This window comes from Megachile rotundata, chromosome 2, assembly GCF_050947335.1.
Source record: "Megachile rotundata isolate GNS110a chromosome 2, iyMegRotu1, whole genome shotgun sequence".
Classification (NCBI taxonomy): Eukaryota; Metazoa; Arthropoda; class Insecta; order Hymenoptera; family Megachilidae; genus Megachile; species Megachile rotundata.
The window spans coordinates 24,184,192-24,193,535 of NC_134984.1; the positions used below are offsets into that span (position 1 = coordinate 24,184,192).

General features: G+C 38.6%; 3 protein-coding genes across 3 annotated transcripts; 1 reads left to right on the top strand and 2 right to left on the bottom strand.

Annotated features, from left to right (window-relative positions):
- The first annotated feature begins 607 nt into the window (after positions 1–607).
- Positions 608–4,248, top strand: Uba2 (Ubiquitin-like activating enzyme 2). Its single transcript, XM_003706735.3, has 8 exons — positions 608–1,307; positions 1,478–1,632; positions 1,702–1,989; positions 2,070–2,137; positions 2,214–2,432; positions 2,512–2,769; positions 2,840–3,429; positions 3,517–4,248. Exons 1-8 carry the CDS (start codon positions 1,164–1,166, stop codon positions 3,811–3,813), a joined length of 2,019 nt encoding a protein of 672 aa, XP_003706783.2. The 5' UTR covers positions 608–1,163; the 3' UTR covers positions 3,814–4,248.
- LOC100880542 (uncharacterized) lies at positions 834–5,034 on the bottom strand. Its single transcript, XM_076528982.1, is given in 8 exon segments — positions 834–4,340; positions 4,342–4,412; positions 4,415–4,547; positions 4,549–4,608; positions 4,668–4,786; positions 4,788–4,803; positions 4,863–4,939; positions 5,029–5,034. Coding segments are annotated over 8 exon segments (654 nt in total). The 3' UTR covers positions 834–4,168.
- Positions 5,035–5,399: 365 nt separating this feature from the next.
- On the bottom strand, positions 5,400–8,257 carry Ythdc1 (YTH domain containing 1). Its single transcript, XM_076540494.1, has 6 exons — positions 8,119–8,257; positions 7,102–7,618; positions 6,803–7,019; positions 6,530–6,734; positions 6,183–6,471; positions 5,400–6,094 (listed from the first exon to the last, which is right to left on the bottom strand). The coding sequence occupies exons 2-6, from the start codon at positions 7,443–7,445 to the stop codon at positions 5,764–5,766; spliced, it is 1,386 nt and encodes a 461-aa protein (XP_076396609.1). The 5' UTR covers positions 7,446–7,618; positions 8,119–8,257; the 3' UTR covers positions 5,400–5,763.
- Between the last annotated feature and the right edge of the window lie 1,087 nt (positions 8,258–9,344).

Sequence of the window (9,344 nt, forward strand, 5' to 3'; positions counted from 1 at the left end):
CTACGTTTCCATCGAGGGTCCAAATCGGGTCAGAGTCGGGTTAGAGTCGGGTTGGGGTCAGCGCTTGTACGGTGGAAACGCCAAAGGTTTAGTTGAACTCTACCCTACAAAATTTTAGGGACTACGTTTCCATCGAGGGTCCAAATCGGGTCAGAGTCGGGTTAGAGTTATGTTGCCTTGCCTGTTTCCATCGGATCAGAGTTACGTTGGGGTTGGAGTTGGGTTGAACATTACCAACTGCACAAAATCAACTGCCATATTGTGACATGTAAAGCTGAGCAATATTAATTTTACAATATCAAAATAACATACAAAAATTATTTCTCAGATTACAAGATCACCGACAAAAAGTAATAATAACCTCTTCTACACCAATTAATACAGCACGTGATACACAATGCAATTTGGATTTGTTATGTTGGCAACATGAACTCGACTCTTGTCGTTTCCACCGAACCTCAACTGAACGCTACCCTAAAATTTTGTAGGGTAGAGTTCAACTAAACCTTTGGCGTTTCCACCGTACAAGCGCTGACCCCAACCCGACTCTAACCCGACTCTGACCTGATTTGGACCCTCGATGGAAACGTAGTCAGGGTAGCGTTCAGTTGAGGTTCGGTGGAAACGACAAGAGTCGAGTTCGTGTTGCCAACATAACAAATCCAAATTGCATTGTGTATCACGTGCTGTATTAATCGGTGTAGAAGAGGTTATTATTACTTTTTGTCGGTGATCTTGTAATCTGAGAAATAATTTTTGTATGTTATTTTGATATTGTACAATTAATATTGCTCAGCTTTACATGTCAGAATATGGTAGTTGACTTTGTGCAGTTGGTAATGTTCAACCCTGGCGCAACTCCAACCCGCGACTGAAACCCGACTCTAACCCGACTCTGACCCGATTTGAACTCTCGATGGAAACTTAGTAAATATGAAGAGGAACAGCATCGTCTCAGGGGAAGTCCAAGAATTTCGATTTATTCTCCATCGTGTATCGGATTATACGCGCAAATGAAATAGAAACTCTTTTTTATATTTTTCATCGATCTTAGATCAGCCTTATCGTTCCACTGAAAGGTACATTTTCATACGCATATCCGATTCCGCCTGAATTATTCGAAACCTGACGTTGGATCACGAACTGTACGTTTAACGTGAAAAATGGCGGCCAACATCAACGGTGTGTTCAGTGAAAATTTACAAAATGCAATACTTCGAAGTAAAGTACTTATCGTGGGTGCTGGTGGAATCGGATGCGAGATATTAAAGAATCTCGTTATGACAGGATTCGTGGATATCGAAATCGTAAGTTGTATTACATATATAAAAGTGTTCTAACCTATGCATTTTTTCCCTCCGTTATTGGCACGCGTTGTCATTTTATACCGGCACTTATATTACGAGCCAAAGATTCATGATATTGTTATTTCGATTATATTTCATCGTTTAAAATATAACCGCGTTTTCTTTTTCAGATCGATTTGGATACAATCGACGTTAGCAATTTAAATAGACAATTTTTATTTCAAAAGAAGCACGTAGGAAAATCAAAAGCCGAAGTAGCGAAAGAAACAGCGTTAACATTTAATCCCGATGCAAAAATAATTCATTACCACGACAGTATTACATCGTGAGTATTGTTATACCGTTAGCGTATCAACGATTTCCGTAGTCACATAACCCTCTTTTATGTCCACAGCGTCGATTATGGCGTGTCATTTTTTAAGAAGTTCACGTTAGTTATGAACGCGCTCGATAACAGAGCAGCCAGAAATCACGTGAATAGAATGTGTTTGGCAGCGGACGTGCCGTTAATCGAATCTGGCACTGCCGGTTACGAAGGACAGGTGGAACTTATAAAGAAAGGTTTAAGTCAGTGTTACGAATGTACACCGAAAGCTGCGCAAAAGACCTTTCCTGGCTGTACGATTCGCAATACACCTAGCGAACCTATTCATTGCATAGTTTGGGCAAAACATTTATTCAAGTAGGCTTTCGAGTCAATAATATTATTCTACGATAGTTCTACGAAACAATATAAACACGTACCTTTTTAATTTCGTATAGTCAGTTATTCGGCGAAGAAGATCCGGATCAGGATGTTTCTCCGGATACCGCTGACCCGGAAGCAACAGGTAACAACGAGACAGAAATAACGCGTATTAAAATCTCCTGTAAACATTCGCGTATCGAGAAATTATGGTTTCGTAGATGCCGCTGGCGAAGGTGCATTGCAATCGGAATCGAACGAAAAAGGAAATATAGATAGAGTCTCGACTAGAATTTGGGCACAGTCGTGCAATTACGATCCAGAAAAGTTATTTACAAAATTGTTTCACGACGATATAAAATATTTACTTAGTATGGATAATTTGTGGAAAAAGAGAAGACCACCTACTCCTTTGAATTGGAAAGAATTGCCAGATGGAGGTATATAGCCATTAATGATATTTCGAATCGTCGTGTTCTACAGAAAATATATATTTTTATCATAATTTTCTGCGCAAAGTACCAGGATGCAGCAAAGAAGTTAACGAACCCGGGTTAAAAGATTTACAACGTTGGAGCATTTCCAAGTGCGGTACGATATTTGCCGAATCGATGAAAAATTTGAGCAAAGCGCTAAAAGTTTCGTCCGATAAATCGTCGTCCAATCATCTTATTTGGGACAAAGATGATCAACATTCGATGGATTTCGTCGCAGCGTGCGCTAATATAAGAGCTTATATTTTCGGTATACCTCAAAAAACAAGATTCGACATAAAATGTAAGCGATTATTTAATCTTTATACGATCTTTTATCTCGTATCTTTTAATCGATCCGTTACTTTTTCTAGCGATGGCAGGTAACATAATTCCAGCGATCGCAACTACGAACGCGATAGTTGCCGGTTTAGTTGTTCTTCACGCATTTCGTATTCTGGAAAATAATTTGAAAGCTTGTAAATCCGTATATTTGCGTTCAAAGATGAATCACCGCAATCAGTTGCTGGTGCCGGAAAAAAACGTGAACCCGCCGAATCCAAAATGCTACGTTTGCGCGCCAATGCCACAGGCTGTGCTAGCTATCGACACGTTTAAAACGACGATCAAAGAATTAGAGGAAGTAGTACTGAAAAATAGATTGAACATGATAGCGCCAGACGTGATAATAGACGGTGTCGGTACCGTTGTGATTAGCAGCGAAGAAGGAGAAACCGAAGAGAATAATAACAAATTGTTAGAACAGTTAGGAATCAAAGACGGTACTATCCTTAAAGTGGACGATTTCCAACAGAATTATTCGTTGACCGTAACCGTAGTACACAGAGAACGGCCAAACGTAAAAGACGATAATCCAGATTTTCTCGTGTTGGCCGATGAAAAAGATCTTAAACCTAAAGAGGACAACGATTCGGTGGTGAAGCCGTCTACCTCGAACGGACAAGTAAGTAAAACATCGTTGATGAAATTTCGAGATCCATATATTCTCCAGTCGTGAAGTATTTAGAAATCGTTAATGTTATCGTTTCAGGTGGACCTGTCCGATGATAACGTAATGATCATCGAAACCGAAACTCCGTCGGATACAATAAAGAAACGTAAAATGGAAACCCCCGAAGAAACGGTATCTTCAAAAAAACAAAAAGTAGAAGTTAACGACGTGGAAAAGGACGTTTGCATTATCGAAAACGACAGTAATAACGACGTAGGTAGGAGTAGCCATGTAAAATCGAAATCCAAAATACAGAAGAATTCAGAGGACGATGACTGTTTAATCGTGTACGATGACAACGTGCAAACAGTTCCGAATAAGCAGCGAACGAACTAATCGAACGAATCGAAATACTTGGTTCGTAATTTCAAAAGGAAACATAGATGGTAGAAGAGATCATCGCGTTTCTTGAATTAATTTCGATAAAATCCTGTGTTCGTAGAGAAAGCTACATACGTAGGAATTCCAGTAATCGTGTCGTGCGCTACGATAATTCATTTTTCTTTCGATACGATTCGCGAATAAGTAAACAACGAGATTGTCACCGATTAAGTTTGTAACGCATACGTGGACATATTACGAGAATGAACGAAGTTGTCTCGTTACAATTATAATTCGAACGAAATATATTTTAATTTCTACATGTATTTATAGAAGTACATAGATAAGTTTGCGTCTGCGGTATGTAATTTTATCGAATGTAGGTGTGGAATACATTTTTATACGGAAAAAAAAGAAAAATTAATAAAGAAATACTTTCTCTTAGGAAAACTATCTTGTTTCGTTCGATTCGCTTCTTATCTACGCAACGAAGATAAGGATGAAAATCATAATCGTACATTTGAAAGTCGATGTTGTATTTCTCTTAAAACGATGTCTTCCGTTAAATTTGCAAAGTATTTACAGGTCGTGTCGAAATTAGTATTACCGCCCCTCGCGTTTTTTCCAACGTAGGTAAATAGACTTTGTCGAGACGAAATTCGTAAAATATGTAATTAATTTGACCATACGTATAATCGTCCAATTTTAAAACGTAACTATACCGTACGTTACATACGGCGCAATTCGTCTTCTTCAGCGTTTCGTAAAAGCCATTCGCAAAACTGTTTGAAATTCGGTATCATCTTCAGTCTTGGAAGAAAGAAACGCGCGTTAAAAAGATACGAAGGATTTAATCGTAATCTATTTACCTTTTATCAGGTGCAAATACTTTGCGTCGGAAATCGTCAGTGGAACGAAAGAATTTGGGTCTCGCGATACGAAATATTTTCTCAACGTATATCCAAGATTGTGCCGTGTACTTTGTATCCGTCTTCTATACGGTCTCTAGAGAAATAACCGTTTTAATAGGATATATAGATTAGTAAATAGAGGTGTAGTAATACCTGTAGGAAGATACGACCCTCTGAAAAGGATGTCGCACTATTAAAATTCGTATCGTTTAAAAGAGAGTGTTGTAGTTCTTTGATATTTATCTCCGTATTTTCTAACCAACTTAATTTTATAAATGCAGAGACAAAAAGTTTGAAAGAGGTAAACAAAAAATAAGACCAACATTTTTTTTTGTTTCTTTACCGTTTTACTATGAAATAACATACGATATATTATAAAGGAATATATTTTTATAGTTATAATTCCTTACGGCGATTCCGTAACTAATAAGGATAACGGAACATTTTTATTCGATTTATAAATAATTGTTCATCGCTTCTTCGATATATCGTATCGGTTACTTTTCCATTAACGGCAGTGATCTACGTTAAAACATTATACTCGTCGTTTCAACTATTCGAATTTTATACGTAATATAAATATCGTGAAGCGATAATTAGGTGTAGAGTGGAAAGCAAAACCATAATTTGTTTCCTGTCAGCATCGAACGTATACTATGCGGGATTTAATCGATCGTTTAATTCGAAATATACGTTTCATCTTTCATCCGTTTATTCCGATATTATTCTGTTACATTACCATAAAATGAAAAGTGGATATACAAAATTAAAATATATCACTTTTACCAATCATTATTAGGCTAATAATCGTCAATTCATTGTTTCGTTAAAAAAAAAAAAAAAAAAAAAAAAAAGATTCGTATTTCATTTATTTAAAAAACGATACATTATCCGAAATCTTTACGTTTACGATTAAAAACATGAAATTGCTTCGATTCGTCAACGAAAATAATTGTTATCGCATGATCATAAATGTCACGATACCATGGAAAACCCTCACGAACACGTGGTCGAACTGAAAAATGAGTTATATTAAAAAAAAAAAAAAAATGTCTTATCTACGATCCCTGTATCTATGATGATGATCACGAGAGGATCGATGATCACTGTGTCGGCTATGTCGACTGGCTGTTCTCCATAAAAATTCATCTACACTTCTCTCGTAACTGCGCTTTTCAAGCGCGGATGCCGCCGCGCTATAATCCGGAGGCAAGGGTAGACCATCGTAGTACCTCGGTGGCGGTGGCGGTGGAGGTAAAGAATCGTAAGGATGAGGCGCAGCGTAAGGAGGTAACGGAGGTAATTGATGTTGCATAGTACGCATATAGTCGGCAACGTACGCTTCGGCCGCTGCAGCTACTCCCAATCCTGGACTACCGTATCCCCTGTAAAATAGATAATTTAAAAAAAAAAAAAAAAATAAAGTAACTTATCGTAAGATTAGGAGATTCCTGAAGGACTTAATAAACGTACTTGGAATAAGGAGAGTCGCTTCGATTAAACCAGGTAGCGTATCGATGATGATGGTGATGATGATGATGATCCCTCGATCCTCTATGTTCATTGGCGGGTAAATAAGATCCTCTAGCTAAAGAAGCTAATCGAGATCGCGAAGTTAAAAAAAGTCTACGTCCTCTGGCACCCCGTGAACGTAGGAATCTAGAACCGGTATTAACAGGTCTATTGTCTCGATAAGAACGAGATTTGATAATATGTTTAGCCGCTTCCTTGGACTTTCTCAAAATCGGAGTCATTTCGATTCCTAAAACACGTAGCGTTCCTTTATCGTTTGTTTTGTTTCGTTTCTTTTTGGAATATACCTTCATCCTCCGGAAATAGTCTACACAATTCCTCGGCAACTTTGGGTTCTATTTCCTGACCATCGCGACCAATCTTTACCTGTTTACCATCGTTCCAGGGATTGTATAAATGTAAAGTTGCGGTAAAGGGTAATTCCTTCCTGCATATCCAATCTACTTTAAAGACACCACCCAAAGCTTTAGCGGACAAGCCTGGTGGTAAAACCTAGAATCGATGGTTGTTTCTAAGAAGGCGTATTTATTTCCATGTGTCGTATTTACGAATGTACGAACCCAGGAAATGGGTGCCCCGTCTCTTCTGGACTCTGTACCGAGTCGCGCGAAACCAGCGAATTTGCCGGATTCTTTGACAGAAAATACGAGCAAAACGTTTCTGGATTCTCTGTAAGCTTGATTCAAATTGGCTTCGTTCTGAGGTAACGTGCTCCAAACACCTTTAGCCTTGGATAAGGTGACATTTTCGGCGTTGTTGGATTTGATGATAAAAAATCTATCGAAATGAAATGCATAATTAATCAATTAATTAATTAATTAATTAATAGTAGATAAATAACTGGTGGAAAGTAGGCAACCTCGCATCCCTGAACAAGTAATTTAATTTGGTAGCGTAATCGTAACTTTTGGCGATTCCTTTAGTTTCCTTGGATCTGGCACGTTTGGTTTCCGGGCTGGAAGATTTGGAATCTCTGGATCTGGCACGTTTCCCTCTATTTTTGCGATTACGTTTATTATCTCCTCGCGAAGATTTGGTGGAAACGGAAGTTATACTGGGTTGACTAGAATCGGAATTGGAACTACTGGACGAAACTTCACTGCGCGTATCGTACGTTTCATCGGCAGCGATTTTTAATTCGTCTACTATATCGTTCTCTCCGCAGCTTAGATTCAAGTTGTCCCCGTCCGTATTATTGTCCATAATTTCACTTATTCACTTTTTTTTCTTTTTTTTTATATTTTTTTTTTTTTTTGGTTCACTAATGGTCAAAAAAGTACGTTGTAGTAAAGCCCTGTCATCCAGGCTTTGTATATCTGGATTTTCTGGGCTTTCTGGTACGAAACGAATGCAGTTTTGGCGCCTTTAAACCTTTTCTGAAACGCAAATATAAAAAATGGCTTACTAGATAGGTATCCAGTATGCATTTGTCCGAGTACAATATCATATTTGAAGGAAATAATTCTTTTTTTTTTTTTTTATCGAATAAACGAGAAGAAAAGTTCGTAAGATCGCACTCTTAAGAACAACAACGTTTACGAATATCAGGCTTCGAAATATACGTGTCCATGTTAAAGTTAAGGATAAATAATACGGTTAAAACGGTAGAAATTTTTTCATCGTTTTGGTGAAACACTTTTTTTTTCCGTAAGAAAGTATCGTTTTAGCCTATTAACGTAGAAAGGCGAAGAACGTTCAAGTTTCTCTGTATCCGATGCGACAACACGTGGTGTTTGTCCTATAGAGGCCTAAGAAAGTTCGTTGTACATATTAATACGATATCGGCACCACAAAACGTATTCTTTTTGTACGATGTAAAAAGTTCGTGTTCGAAAAAACGTAAGTCTTTGGATAAACCGTTTTCGTACACACTTACGTGCACACTCGTCAACACACTCGGCACCCGAATTCGACACGAAATACACATAAAATGCTGTACTTTTTTTTTTCGACTAAAACACAGTGCATCTTCTAAACGCTGGCGTCCATAACGTGACGTGTTGATCGATATATCCAGAATAGCCAACTTTATCGAGGCATGGATTATATCGGAGTCTCGTGTCTTCGCAGCGATGCCAACACGAAATGAGCAGGTAGTATCCAGATGGTCATTGGACGTCGATCGAGTCACGGAACAACTCGTATCAAGACGATCGGGCATCGCCAACTAGCGTTTCTACCTGTTCGCGTTCGTTCGGTTATAATTTACCTGTTCGCCTTCGTTCCGTTATAATAGCGCATAACCAATTCCTATCTTCGTTTTCTTGGTTTTTTTTTCCGCACTTTTCGTTGTTTAGTAAAAAGTGCGTAGAAAACTCGAAAAAGCCTGTAAAAAGCAAAGAAAATCTGTAAACGCCGCTAAACAGCAAAGAGAAATCGAAAAATCCTATAAAAACCAAAGAAAACAAAGAAAGAAATAGGCATCAATGTGAATGAGCATATGCATTACTGTGAATTGGTACAAGCATCTATGTGAACGGGGCGGAAGCAACAATGTGAATAGGTAAAAGCACCAATGTGAAGGGGTATACGCACCAATGTGAACGGATCCTCGGCGTCTCTCATTGGTCCGCGCCGCGAACGCATCGACGTGAAGGGGTGTCTCAATGCTACCATCTTCCACAGGTACAGGAATGCAACACTGCCAACCTGCGAGATAAATCGCCGCGATTAGGAGTAGCCAACTTGGAAAAAGAAAAGAAGGAATGCGAAGAAAATCCGAAAAGACGTCCCAAAAAGCAAGAAAACTTCAAAAAGCTTCGAAAGACGAAAGAAAACGAAGAGAAAGCGACAAAAACGAAGAAAGGAAATCGATTTAGCGGTATTACAACGAAACGAAGGAAATGAGAATTGGTATAGACATCAATGTGAACGGGACAGACGAATCAATGTGAATAGGTAGAGACACTCATGTGAACGAGTATAGGCATCATTGTGAATAGGTATACACATCAATGTGAACTGGTAAAGGCACCAATGTGAACGAATCCTCGGCGGCTCTCCATGGTCGGCGCTTTGGACATCGGCGTGAACGGGTGTTTCGGAGGTGCCAACCTCAAAGAGTAAAGGTATCGATCACTGCCAACCTGAAAAAAAACATTG

Bases quoted from the DNA above. Each gene is read 5' to 3' on its own strand.
- Ythdc1 (XM_076540494.1), bottom strand. From the start codon at position 7,445: ATGGACAATAATACGGACGGGGACAACTTGAATCTAAGCTGCGGAGAG. The intron at 7,020-7,101 runs GTTGCCTACTTT...TCATTTCGATAG, and splicing joins TACTTGTTCAGGGATGCGAG to ATTTTTTATCATCAAATCCA. The intron at 6,095-6,182 runs GTACGTTTATTA...TCTATTTTACAG, and splicing joins AGCGACTCTCCTTATTCCAA to GGGATACGGTAGTCCAGGAT.
- Uba2 (XM_003706735.3), top strand. From the start codon at position 1,164: ATGGCGGCCAACATCAACGGTGTGTTCAGTGAAAATTTACAAAATGCA. The intron at 2,138-2,213 runs GTAACAACGAGA...ATGGTTTCGTAG, and splicing joins CGCTGACCCGGAAGCAACAG to ATGCCGCTGGCGAAGGTGCA. The intron at 2,433-2,511 runs GTATATAGCCAT...TTCTGCGCAAAG, and splicing joins GAAAGAATTGCCAGATGGAG to TACCAGGATGCAGCAAAGAA.